Source organism: Hippoglossus hippoglossus, chromosome 7 (assembly GCF_009819705.1).
Source record: "Hippoglossus hippoglossus isolate fHipHip1 chromosome 7, fHipHip1.pri, whole genome shotgun sequence".
NCBI lineage: Eukaryota > Metazoa > Chordata > Actinopteri > Pleuronectiformes > Pleuronectidae > Hippoglossus > Hippoglossus hippoglossus.
The window spans coordinates 21,636,420-21,650,902 of NC_047157.1; the positions used below are offsets into that span (position 1 = coordinate 21,636,420).

Below are 14,483 nucleotides of genomic sequence, written 5' to 3' on the forward strand. Positions count from 1 at the left end.
TATTGCTGTTGTTATCATTATCATCATCATTATTATTACTATTTTTAAAGCTTGAATAAAACTGGAATTTAACATAGGTCAAGTTGTTTTTAGACGTTTTAATACAAAATTGTTACATCTTTAAAAGGTGCAGTGTGTAAGGTTTAGGTGAAAGGGATCTATCGTCAGAAAGCCATGAAGCCATGACAAGCAGCTAGTTAGCTTAGCATGAAGCCTGGAGACAGACAGTGACCACAGAACCCAACACCCGTCATTCATTTTTCCAACAGAGCCCATTGAAAAACAGGGAAGAGCACAGGGGAAAAACAAAGAAGAATCTCTGAGGTGAAACAATCTGAGGTCTGGCAGAAATGAGCGTGTTCATGCAGGATCCTTTCACTCACAGTAAGAAACCAGCTGAGGAAATAGGTTCTCAGTGTCTGTAAGAACACAGCGTGACTGCAGATGCACTTTTTTTTTTTAGGCATTCTCAATATAATTGTGACCCAATAAGATTTTGCTGAGCAAGCTAAATATCCAGTGCGTGCCTTTCCTATTCTTACCGAGAGAAACAACTGCACGGTCCTCTGGGAGTAAAGTGACCTACACGTTCAGATTTTTCCATCTGAGAATCAATTTGTGCGTCCGTCACTGAGTCAGTGCGACTTGGACTTAATATGTGAGATCAGCCTCAGCACCTGCAGGACACGGCTTTAAGTTCAGGTCACATCACACGGCTCTGAAGAACCAGCAGGTCAGGACAACGGGGGGGGGGGGGGGGGGGGGGGGGGGGGGGGGAGAGAAGGGACGTAGGGATTTACTGATGAAGGTAACTCCTGCAGGCGAGTCAGTGGGAATGAAAAGCACTTTGGAGAAACTGATTGGAGCTCAAATCACTATCTCAGGCAGGGGCTGTAATTTAAACTCTATAGCTTCTGAGCCGAGTTGTTTCTCCGGCTCTCTTCGAACCAGACGTCCACGGAAAACACAATATGCTCGGACACGGTGAAACATCTACATCTTGCAAGAGAGGATTCTGTTGCACCACATGTTGGGCTCCAGGCTCTGTGAGACTTTCTTTCTGAGGTGAAACCCGCCTCCCAAAAATACAAACAACAGTAAACTTTCAATAGCAGGGTGTGCGTTTTAACTTGACCTTAGGGAGCTGTGCAAAAGCAAGGAAAGTTAACATGGGTGCTCCAGCTGAGATGCCGACTCCTGTGATCCCAAAACAAAAGCTCCGAGGAGGCCACAAGTTCTTCACCACAGCGCTGCGAGCCCTCTTAAACCTGAGAAACATGAAGTGGAGGGAGTGAAACAATGGGGCTGAAGTAGAGGAAGGCATGCCAAGGGTTTATGGTCTGTCCTGAGTGCTGGGGGCAGTGAAAAGAGGGCTCATGGTCCAGGGTTGAGCCGCTGTCATACGTCTCCCAGAGGGGGGGACGGTCCCCTCTTTGCCCGACGTTGGCTGGAGAACATTAAGCATCTATAGCTAGTGTTGGTTAAAGAAGGGGCCTAAGCATGGAGCCACCACACTATTAAAGCAGCATTCCTTCCTCTTAGATAATGGGCCCTTAAAAGTTTTAATGGGAGGATAAAAATGTCAGCGCATGGAAAGGAGAATGGGAAAGGAGCTGCACCGGATTGGGTTGGGCTGAGCTGCGACGCAGATGGTCAGGCGGCGCGACGGGGAAGCCATCTGGTCAAGAAAGTAAGAGCAGAGGGAATCCAATCCAAGTGCTACTGTTTGGTCGGTCGCGCAAGTGCCGATTTTTCTCCTGCTCCAAAAGGCCTTGTGGAGGCTGCGCACGCCACTTTTCAGAGGAGCCACTAAAAGAATAAACAAGCGGTGAATGGAAAAGACAGCAGAGAGAATTCCGGACGGATACTTGTCGCTGCAAAAGTGCTTAATGTACAACTATATATATATATATATATTATATTGTGCTCCTGAGATCGAAACCAGAGACATTTAACATGCACAGTGTTCCAAACTCTAACTGGTGAAGTGATATACTTTAAGGGAGCAGGCTGTAAAGGAGAGACATGAATACAGTGGAGACCCTTGTAAAAGGCTCTTGAGAATCCGTGTGCACGTGCGCGTGCATGTAAGCATACATTAATGTATGTGTATGCATTGACACAAGTTTATTTGCATAATGTATGCATGTCGCACACGGGCATTTGTGTGCGTCCGCCCATCTGTGTCACTGACAGTCGTGCAGCACCTGCTGGGGACGTTGCCACTTTTCCTTTCACTCCGATTCTATCAAGGTCACCTCATTGTGCAGTCCCAAAGGAGCCGGGCGTCCTCCCAACAGAACAGAGGCTGCAGAGCACGAGCACGGCTGCTATAGCTTTCTTTAATATAGAGATACAAAAAGATACGAGACACTCGATGTTATCACAGAGATGCATTCTTTCCCCCCCCAAAAAAAATCTAAATCAAAGGGAAAAGGCAAGTGAAGAAGGCGTCTGTGTCTGCAGGGCTCAGTCTGGCCCGCTGGTTAAAGCCATGACAGCCAAGTGTTAGTGGAAAAACCCCACTGGCACTCAGGCAGTCCGCAGCAGCACGCTGGGCTGGCCGGCTTAGAGATGGCCTTCAACAAACCCACGAGCAAAAGGGATGCCCATCTCAAATGAGGTAAGGAGAATTCAGTGGCGAGGCAGCCAACGTTTGCTGAAGCCCAAGCCACTGGTGTATATTTGTTCAAGGGTGGGGGCGAGAGGGGGGGGGGACATGGGGCCTGTGAGAGTCTGGACAAAGAGGGAAGACGAGGGGAGATCATGACGGAAGGAGACGGGCAGAAAAAGACGAGGACAAAGACAGAGGGTGGACAGAAAGACACGAGAGGGACATGAAAGTGTCCCGTAGATGTGCGTCCTCCCTGCTGCAGAGAGTGAATAGGTAGCGGTGGAAGCACGAGGTGTTTCTCTCGCTCCACTTCCCCAGAATAGGAAAAGAGCCTGGTTATACGGTTGGGCTGCAGAGCAATGGAGCAGCGACTTCTGCACTTGTAAAAACAGTTTCGTGGCCAACACACAGACAGAGAGGCATGCCTGCTGAGAACCACCGACGGGAACATGTAAGAACCATGTCGGCTCCTGCGCAGTGGGACAACCACACAGCGCAAGACAAGAACATGCATGAAAAACCCATAAAATGCCTTTTCACAAACTTTTGACTTTGCAATATTAAACAGTGCATCACTGGGATGATGGAAACAGGCAGTTGAGCAGCGCGATACTTCCTGAAATGAAAGTGTGCAACATTCTGCCAATTGGATAACACAATGTTGGAAAGAAGGGGGGGGGGGGGGTTTGCATTGAAAAAAGCATTAAAACAGGTTCAGTGACCCCGTGCCTGATTTCATACAGAAGGAATGTCATGGCTGCAGGGCAAAACTAACTGAGAGTATGATGCAGCCATTTATTATGGATTTGATCACATTTATTGGAAAATTCCTCGCGCTGCTGCAGCTCTGGCCCGTACAGATGCTGCCGTTCTGGCCGGCAAGTCGACACGCCACGCTTTGCATCTAAATGTCATAACGGAACGTGTCTGAATTTGCCTCCAGCGGGATTAAATTGAAAGTTATTGAGTTGTGCTCCTGTGCGAGTCAGTGTGTGATTATGTCCGTCATGTCGGCATCTGAATTTGAGAAAGAGAGAGCGGGAGAGGGAAGAGATTAGCTGCTTGAGGGGTAACAACCCCTTTGGGAAGCTAATGGAAGTTGTAAACACAGGAAGAGGTTTTTATTTACAGGGCAAACATTTCCTGGAAAGACAAGGCCTACTGTACGGAGAGCGTCACTCATATCCTCAGCCAGGTGCTGATAAAGAACAACAAGCCTCCGAGAGGAAAATGTTACACTTTTCTAAGATGGTAAAGAAAACTGGGACAATTCCCGTCATCGATTAACATACCATTTTATATTTTATAAACCAATTTCTCTTTAAAGTGCGGCACAGCGCTGTGGTGGTTAGACACCTTCGTGTAACAGCAGGAGGGTTCCCGGTTCAAATCCTGGTTCGGGGGTTGACTTTATGTGTCGAGTTTGCATGTTCTCCCTGTGTCTGTGTGGGTTTTCTTCAGGTGCTCCAGCATGCAGATTGGGGTTTGGATTATTAAAGACAGTAAATTGACTATATGTATCGATGGATGCAGTTTCTCTTTAAAATGTTAGAAAATGTCATTAAATTCTCCAAAAGCCTAAATCCCAAACATTTAAGTTGCTTATGGTGAAACCAAAATATACGACGAAGAAAAGCCTTGAAGCTATAAAGTGTATTTGATTGATTGAGTTGTTAAACACTTTCTCTTGATTGACGACTCAAATGATGAAATACAATTTCTCGCTCTGCATTTTCTGCAGAGCAGCCATCTACGTTTAATGGAATCCAATAAAATAATGTCTTTTTGCATGATAGACTTCCCTCTGGATTTAATTTATGCTCACTGGCTTGTGACTGTGCTCATTGAGTGCAGTGGCCTATTAGTGCATTTATACCGGCAGTGAAAGGTGACGCTGAGGCCTCGGGGCTCATGTCATCAAAGATTTCCCTGCAATGAGCTTCAGATCCTAATGTAATCATCAGGCTGCTGTGAACTTTCAGACTCGTTTCTGATGTGCACGTCTTTCCTCACGGACCCAGCCTCACTCCTGCCATATTGATAAAGATGATCTTATTAACAGTTACATCTCTACATGCATCTGTTACGTGACTGGTACTACTTCAACAGAGCTGACTTTCAATATCACATAATAATTTTCTGCTGAAGACAAAAAGGACTGAATGCACAAGTTGCTGTACGTGACTTACGTAACAACTCATCAGTGAACACTTAAGGTAACTGCCCGGGCGGATATTCTGAAATGTAGAGGGCTGAAATTATGGATGTGTGGGTTGACTGAGCCTGAAATTCCTGAATTCCAATGCGCTGGATCCCGTCTCACACACATACGTCCCTGTTATCCTCCTATATAAGAGAGACAATAAATCAAACGCAAAGCACTGGAACCTTTCTTGACCTAAATGGCATTCCTATCAACCGCTAAGCACCTTGGCTGGCCTTTCAAAGGCTTTATTTCTTGACTGGAAGAAATGTTTGGGGAGAATAAATGAACTGTTACATTTTGGCCAGCGAGACAATGGAGCCTTCATTTGGCCAGAGTTATTCCTGTTCAGGGGGAAGGGGCAGGTCTAATAAGAGACAGGCCAGCAGCAGCCCTGTCATTAGCTGAGGCTGGCAGACCCCTGCTGCCTAATTGGCACCGGCTCACTGCTAACAAGGGCTCACCAGCAGGGGAAACAGCCTGGTATCACCGGGCGCCGCGGTGACCAGCTCTCCACCATCATCAGAAAGACTCCCAGTAGTTGCCCAGGGTACACCTGACCCATTAATGAAAGAAATGGAAAGCTGATGTCTTTTTAATGAGAACAATAAAGCTCATGAGAAAACGGCACCCCGGGCTTTGCACTTAAGAAACAGAGAGACTTGGCAGAATGGATGGAGGGCAGCGACTTGGCCGAGAGTAAATCAGTTTTAATTTTCTCAATTACTACTTTTTTTCCTTCCTGAGCCACCTGTGCATAATTCTTCAGTGAGCGGGGGAGAGCGGCGTTTGCAGCGATTCTGCAGGCTAACTGTCCAATAACTTGGCAAAGCCACATCCTCACCACCTCCATTTTCCTGCAGACACACAGCGTAATAAGAGCAGTAATAATAAGCAGATGAGTGGTTGTTCTGTCTGTCCGTCTTTCAAAAATAATGAAACAATGACAGGGTGGCTATCTGCCGAGCGGAGGAAGTTTATAGACTGATGGCAGCATTAATCTCTTGATCCAAATGGGTCTCATCTGGAAGCAATAAAGACAAAATGAATATGAAAATGGAAGATTAACTGAGGAACTGAGGGCATTTGTCGAGAGGGAAAGAGGAGAAAGGAAGTGAAAGAGAGACGGAGGGAGCGTGGCGAGACGGGGGCCGGTGCTCGCAGTCTGCCTCCGACACCGCTGATATAGTTGTGGCACTTGGAAACACATGATCCCGCTTTTCGCTCCACTCAAAAAACACTGCGTTTATGAAATGTAAACATTGACAGTTCACAGGGCCAGACTGATCTCATAAACCAGACCTCCAAGATCATCGGTTCAACCATCCAGGGGACTGAGGAACATCCTCGTGTAATGACTCCCAGCTCGAGCAGTTATCTCACAAAAGGCAGAGAGGAGGAGGAGGAGGAGGGCAGAGATAAAGAGACACTCGGGTTCTGTCGGCTCCCTGTGAGTGAGAGAGGCTCGGGCTGCAAGAGACCAGGAACCTAAAAGAATCCACAGCCCCGACCTGTCAGGGCTGAGGAATCTGAAGACAGCTGGATAATTACTTTTTGAATTAATGTGCTTTGTGATGGGGATGGCAGCTGTTCATTTTCTCTGGTGTTGCTTTTCAGAGCGTTGACGAAAAACTACTGAACAAAGTACAATGGCAGCCTATTTTGTTAAAATGCTTTTTCCCCCTTTATTTTGTTATACTGAAACTGATCTTTTATTATGATATAAATATATAATTTTGTGCAATCTTAACAAACAGGAGTGAATTTGTTACAAACTACAACCACTGTGTTGTTGTTTTATAGCCACTGTAGAAAATTGCAACGAGACAGAATGCAAAAATCAAAACCTTATTCCAGCCATGACGTTATGAACGGTGCGCCCGTGTCTGATGAGTAAACCTCAGAGCAGCCTGGCTCTGTACTTTCTCCTGTCACGTCTCCATCCCACAGGAATGCTCGAAAAACAAGAGGCGTGTCTGCCCCAGGCTGCACCTTTAATTGTTTTCTCTGCTCGCAGTACCCCGCAGGCCACTCTCATACCACGATACCTTCAAATGCTGCCAAGCACTAGATTGGTTCAATTTGAAAAGGGTGGGTGGAAAAACAAAAAGAGAGATTCATCCCTGCTCTTTTTATTCCCCTCAGTCTGGAGACACTTACCTTTGCTCGCCTTTCATTTACGCCTGTTAGGGCCGATCCCAGAGTTTAAACCTATACAACTTAAACTGAAAAAACTGAAGATCCAAATCTTACATTGAAATAAAGAGATTTCACCACATGCATTAATATTCAACAACATGTGTCCTGCTATTTTTCCCATGAATAAAGAGTGCATGTGTGTGTGCATGTGTTTAACCTTTAGGCCTCTGGATGCAGGTGTGCTGGTTGTCGCTGAGGAGGAATCCTTCTCTGCAGCGGCACTCGTAGCTGCCCATCATGTTGACACAAATCTGCTGGCATCCGCCGTTGCCTTCCGAGCACTCATCCACATCTGCCAGGAGACAGACATAAATTCAAAATTAATAAAATCACTTTCAAGACAGAACAAATGCTACATGGAAAGCTGTTTGTCTGAGGGCTTGTCTGCAATCAAATCAAGACCCATTTAGAGCTGTAAATCAGAAACTGGCACGGTTTATAGGAATGCAGATATATATCTATATTCTGTTCATTTACAAGTATAATGACATCGGGGAATGTAACCTGCTAAATACAGCAAAAGTGATTGTTTAGAAAAATGCAATTTCCCGAGCTAACAGCACAGTAACTTCTGAGACTGTGTCGGATTTAATAGTTTTACCTCGGCCAAGGACGTTCTGTTTTTTGCCCGTATCTGCTTGTTTGTTTGTTTGTTTGTTTGTTTGTTTGTCAGCAGGATTACGCAAAAACTGCTGAACAGATTTCCACCAAACTTGGTGAAAGGATGGGACATGGGCCAAGAGAGAACTCATTCCAACCTGAATTTTTAGTGAAGCTTGTTTGAGCTTGATAACAAACAAAAACTGCGTTGGACAAACTGACGAACATCCCGTTCCTTAAGACACGTGGATAGCATGGCTGTAAACCTGCTCTGTATTCTTTGTGTAAAAACCTTGTGTAAAAATAGATTAATTTTTCTTTTACTATTGTATATTTTTTCACTATTTCTTAAAATTAAATAGAATTTAAATAATTTGTGTTTTAAATAATATTTCTTAAATTCTCACATGTATCATTTAGCAGGTAAAACAAGCAGAGGTGGAGCTTTGATTGCAAATGTCACACAAACAGAAAACACAAGGCAGGAAAAAAAGAAGTGTTTGGATATTTTTGAAAAGCCAGAGGAGTTTGTCTTAAGCCGTCTGAGAAGGCCATGTCTGTCTTAATGGTTATCAGACATGGCAGCTGACCAGAGGTGCACTAAAAACCTCCAACTGTGCAGCGCTAAGCCATAAAAATGCACACGCGGCACAATCCCCTGGCAAGAGGGGGAACCTGATCCACCTGGGTCAGAGTACCTGCTGATGACGAGTGTCTGTCACCCCCGTGACAGGAGGAATGTGGGGAGAGGGAGGAAGGAGGAGGATGAGAAGGAGAGAGAGAGAGGAAAAGTCGAGATGGAAAGAAGGGAGAGTATTGGGGGGGGGCCAGGGTAACAAGCAATCATATGAATCCACCTCAACAACTGCATACGAAAGCAGAGCGTTTACAAAGGTGTCGCCTCGGGCCTTGTTCTCCCTCAGGGAGCGACAGGGACACTGACCACAAACCAGAGCTGCTGACTTCATTTCCACTCATACTGAATTGTGCACATCCAGGTGTTCTCTCCTAAAGACACAAAACTTTTTCCGTCTCCAACTCAGTGTGGGACTCGACCAGAAAAAAAAATTGCAAATGAACAGCAGAGGATTTATCCATTAATCTTTTCAAAAAAAACGTTTTTCAAAATGAAAGATGTTGCACAATGGGATGTTTTGCAGCCTTCATGGGGGATGGCGTGCTGCAGAGCTTGGCGGCCTCCGCTGTGCATGACTACGCTGTGAGGCTTCCCCCCGGAGACCCGGGCTCCGTCCCTCACCACCGACCACACTGGAACCTTATCCATCCCTCAGCTCGATGCATCAATAATCTGCTGTATACACAAGACTTTTTCTTTCTTTTTTTTAATAAACCATCATGCGAAACTAATTTACTGTCTATTTGTCCAGTCTGAGACGGCCTCGATTGAGTTTCATTTCTGGGGAATTCTCAGCCCCGGCAAAAGTTAGAAGTTAAACGTCGCTCTGTCCTTTCTTCTTTTTTCCACACAGAAATTTAGACGGACGTGGATTCACCGCGTCTCAGGACACACACACACACACACACACACACACACACACACACACACACACACACACACACACACACACACACACACACACACACACACACACACACACACACACACACACACACACACACACACACACACAGGGTGCTCGTAAAAAGTGACACCTGATTCGACAGCAACCTCCGGGGGCGATAAGTAGGTCACTGGCAGGTAGCACTCACGACCCCCATCAGTTTGCCAAGTCTCCTCTCGTCTCGCATTCCACGAGCAAAAACTGTCTCGTCCCTCGAAAAAAACAATGTGTCATGTCAGCTGAGGTCGACTGGGTAAAGCGTCACTCCGCAGACAGCTAAAGGGAGGCCGGTGTAGAAATAGAAAATGTTGGTCAGACTTTCATTCAGCTGTGCGGCTGCTTTGGTGTTGACCCCATGGTTTCATCTCTCCACCATGAAAGCGGCAGCAGCAGAGCGGAGACCTCTGAGCTGATGAAAGCTGCCGGCAACCTACGGCTGCACCTTTGCAGATAAACTGTTCGCAGGAGCCCAAAAATAAAAAAATGAAAAACTCCAGAAAACATCCTAACACACACATAAACCCCAAACTTGTCAACGCTACACAAATACACAAGTCCTCAATACATATGCACAAAATGCCCATGAGATATGTGACCAGCTTCCGCCGCCCCGGGGGATTTCTCTTTCCATGCCCTAAGCGCATCAATGAAGGTTTCATTTCCTGATTCCCTCATCCCTTCAAATGAGGCGTCGCCTGTCAGTAGATTTCTCCTGTTTAAATAGCTCCCATAATTGCCTGTGTTGTGTGCTGGGGCAAGGCTGGCGTCCAAAGCAAATATTTCCAAGCGGAAAGGGGTTCTGGCATTGGCCGGGGGAGAAGTGCTCATGTTATTTGGACTTAAAATATATTTTAAAAATTCTCTTGAGAGGATGGAAGAGGAAAAAAAATGTGTGTCTTAATCAAGTTAAAAGAGCTGCCTCACTTCAGAAAAATGAGACATGTCCCTGCTCTATCCTCGCTTCAGTCGGGGGAGACCAAGGGAAAAAGTAAAAGGTTCAAACGGAGAGAGATTAAGAGATTGGTCGTGTTTGCGGAGGCCATGTCCGCTGGTTTCTCAGATAGCCTTGACTGTATATATAACAGTCAAGGCTACTGAGCAACTTCGGGGGCATTTACTGGCCCCAGAGGTTTTTTTATTTTTTGCAGTGGGTGGGGTGGGGGGGGGGGGGGGGGTGGGGGAGTGAAAAACTGCTGCTGTCTGTCATCAAAGCTGTCCATGCATCCATCCCACTGCTCGGTTTCTGTGTGATTCAGACAGAAAGGTCTCTGTCGTCTAGACGGCCCAGAGACGAGGAAGCGAGTGGACGGACTCCGGCCTCTTTGGGCATTTCATTTACAGGAGTCGAGGAGGCGCACAGTCTTTAATAAGGCAGCTAATCGGAGCCATGTGCAGTGACAGGGAGCGGAGCGGCTGGCTGGTGAGGGGGGGGGGCTCTGGTAGAAGAACAGGCACTAGCTCGGCTTCTCTCAGCATCAGTGAGTAAGGAGTGGCACATACACAGCCAGCTTCAATTAAAACAAGATCCCCTCTTATTTTAAACAGGATTACACCATTTCCTCTTTCTCTCCCTCGGAGTTCGGTGACGGTGCAGTTTTTTTCACATCACTGAACAGAGAGCACGGCGCCGGGTTTGAACCCTGAACCTGCAGGGGAGTGAAGCTGAAACTGGTCTTGTGTTAACATACTGTCAGCGGAGCTTGTATAAAATAATATGCTGCAAGATGTCCTGAACTTTCACCTGCAGAAGACACACACTCTCTTAAATCCAGTGTGAGAGTGTTACAGGCTGAAAGCTGATGTATTAAAACACTTAAGTGTAGATTTATTAGATTTATTGGCTCCTGTACTTCCTGTCGGCCTGAATCACTGCGTCTAAAACAACTGAATCATATCTGTAGCGTTTTATTCTTACACCAGCAGCACTGTTGGATTTTTATGCTTTTACATAAACAAAGCTCATTTCACTTTGATGGAACTCAGGCTTTTTTGACTTCAGGCCCGTCTCCCAGGTAACCACTTTGGTAAATAAGCACAGACTCAACGTCCAAATCTGTCGCTGAGTTCTTTCCTAAATGAAAAGCTATGAGCTAAGATCATGCTAAATGGCATTTCTCTGTTCCTCCAAAACAAGTCTGGAAGTATTTTAAAAACAAAACCCCAGGATAAGTGTTTCGGGTGGACAGCCCTATGCCAAGCAGACAAGAGGCCCTGTGCTGACGTCTGATGGCTCCCAGTCTGCTGCATGCCTACATCCCTGAACGCAATCTCAGGCTTCAGTTTCCCCCCAGAGCCCTGCCAGTGGGCGCAGCTGGAATTGTTCATTTCATGGTGCACGGGACTGAAGAATCCTGAGAGGAGGGAGCGAGTGAGACAGCGTTCAGGAGACAGCTAATGCACCGATCTCAAATCCATCCCTAAACTCACCACTCCGGCTCCTCTCCTCTGAACTGTGGAGAGACGGCCGTGTCCGAACCCGATCCGTGCATGTTTTCATCTGCATGGAGGGAAGTGAGGAGTGTCTGTGCGAACCCTGAGCCCCCTCTGGCTGTAACGCGAGAGGAGTTAACCGTCATTGTCCCGACTAAATCCTACACGCTCAGGAGTCAGAGGTGGAAGTTAAAGGCACCTCATGCAGGCTGGGATCAGGATATTTTTCGACTCGAGCGGGGGGTGCAGAGGTTATCACCGCTGCCTCGACACATTTAAAAAGGAATGCTTTTAAAAGGCTGCAGAGCAAATCCGCGTGACGCTCTTTGATGGCCACTTTTTCCCCCCATCAGAACCTGGTCAATAATACATCAGGCTGAAACCTCCTGTTTGATTAGCCAACGTGGCATCAAGACCCCAAAGGAGTACGAGAGGCGGGGGATACAGGCTCCGAGGGCGATGCCTTAGAGAGGCTACACGTTTGATGGTAAAGCTTCATCCGTCATCAAACAGTCTGAGGGACTCTCTCAAAGTGATTCTCACGTAAACACCATTGCTTTACAATTAGAGATATTAGCAAAAGACAAAAGACAGTCAACAGATCTGACCCTTTTTCTTTCTGGCCGCTTCAAAGCTGTTCTTCAAAAGCCCATTTCGAAGCTGCAGTGACATTGCTTTTGTGTTATAGATCATGTTACGTCTTTGGGGAAGGTGAAAGTAAAAGGGCATTCATTTCCCTATAAATTGCATGGGGAATTGAGCTCTGCTGAATCAATACAAACCAAATCACTGTTGGTCAATAGGAATCAAAGAAACAAGGTCTGTTGAGCTGTGTGTGTGTGTGTGTGTGTGTGGGTGTGTGGGTGTGTGTGTGTGTGTGTGTGTGTGTGTGTGTGTGTGTGTGTGTAGCCCCAAAATCAGCTCCCTGGTTACAGCAACATGTGATGAATGGATGAAATAAGGTAAGTTAACGTTTAAATGACAGAAGCTCATCTTTTACAGCGTGGCGGCGGCGGCTCTCTGTGGAACATCTGTCTTGTCCATTTGGAGCCGGCCCTTTGTCTCTCCCAGAGAGTCACATTAAGGCTGCGTGTTATTGTGGCATTTCCACTTTATGTATATAAAGTGGAAAAATATCTGCGTTGCTCCAGATAGACGTGCACTGTTGTGATTTGTGGTTACGAGGACGGGGGGAGTATTTGCGCAGATGCTAATGATATTAAGCTACTTGAAAGAGTTTAACGAACTAGTAATGATAAGCGGGCATTTGGGTTTCTGTCGGCCCTCAACCAAAACACGTAGGTCATAAATGTGGGGACGGTGGTGCTGCAGTGGGGAACTAATAGCCTTCCTGCATCTGGTTTTCATTGTAAAGAGGATGTGTGTTTTGGATTAAATTGACATTGATTCCTCTGTTTTTCCTAAGACTCGAAAAAACCCTTTACAGCCTGGCCATGAAAGAAGTGCGGTGATTAAACGCCATCCCACCCTCGCCCTCAAGATAACAGTAATGACAGTTATAAAAGATGTAATCAGCTTCTTATATGCCTCACTTCCTCTCTTACGTGCGAGTTCGGAGAGGGTACAAAAGCTCCCTGTGAGGTAAATTATACAGTGAGTGACATCTCACTCGGCGCAGACAGGAGCAGCGTGCTGTGATATTGCATCGCTTCCACCTTGCTGACTCCCTGACATTGTTGTGGGGTTTTAGGGCAGACAGGGGGAGACCTCAGAAGCCAGAGCATCCCCAGTGAGGCGCACGAGGCAGCGTTCTGCTTCACGCTCTGCCGCCTCCTGCCACCGCCCAATGTCATTATGCTGCCAACACATCCAATTACAAGGAGCCGTGCGGCACGCGCGACAGCGAGCAAACAAAGGCGACATGGACGGGGATGCGTGTGCGCCGGCCGAGCTCGTGTCCCTGAGCTGACAGCCGCTCGACGCAGGGTGCCCACTGGCCACAGAAAGGCCTCGGAGGGCCGAGAGCGGCAAGTTATGCTCCACCACTGAGACTTTATACTGCAATATTAACCTGAAGAGCTGAGGAAATAAAACTAAATAACTGGAGCTTGGTGGAAAAACAACACGGGGTACATCTAAAGAGAAACACCTCAGAGATCTCAGACTCTAAACTCAGAGTGAACTTTGGAGGATCAGGTGAATGTCTCCTTCTCCGCAGCCTCGGGCACATCTGGTCTTTAAGGGCTCTGAGGGTTTGACCTTGTCTGGGAACCAGCCGCTTAGGCTCTCCACTCCGGGACCAAGGGGAATAATCTTTTTCTCAGGGGCCAAAAAGGAGCTTAAACCTGGAAGAGGAAGCTGGGGCCTTAACATTAAACCCCGGCTCTACCTCTTCCTCTCCTCTCTTGTGTTTGTGCTGGGGATTATTTCCTTAGCTGAGCAGAGCAGGGGCATTAGAATAAGTTAAATTCTCAAGAAAATTAAGTCTTTAGAGTCCTTTCGGGTGTCAAGGCAATAGTAGGATTTGTACTTGACAGCTGCATATACTGTATATTGTTTAGCATTAGGCCCCATCTGCTGCGCTGGAATGAAACACATATTTTTTCATTGAATAAATAATTGGATGGTTACTTCACAAGGGAAACCTTCCAGGGACGTCTGTGCCCTCTCGCACGGACCAGAACAATAAAATAAAAAACTCTCTGCGTGTTTGATCGTGTGCTTCACAATGACAAATGATATCAAAGCGATCAATGGAGGCAACACTTTGATGCAACAGCGGCAGACACACAGCGATATATTGCGATTACACACCTGCACGCAAGGCAGGAGCCGATTCACGGTGAAGCAAATGATCCACGCACAACTGAGCGCCATTGCTAAATGGTTTGGA

The 14,483-nt window shown here is 46.6% G+C and overlaps 1 protein-coding gene across 4 annotated transcripts in view; it reads right to left on the minus strand.

Annotated features, from left to right (window-relative positions):
- The window catches only part of scube3 (signal peptide, CUB domain, EGF-like 3), a 68,299-nt gene that overhangs the window by 31,268 nt on the left and 22,548 nt on the right, over positions 1–14,483 (minus strand). For all 4 annotated transcript variants that reach the window (XM_034591943.1, XM_034591946.1, XM_034591945.1 and 1 more), the window contains exon 4: positions 7,174–7,308. In XM_034591943.1, the coding sequence (XP_034447834.1) occupies positions 7,174–7,308 (135 nt within the window). The remainder of the gene's footprint in view (positions 1–7,173; positions 7,309–14,483) is intronic.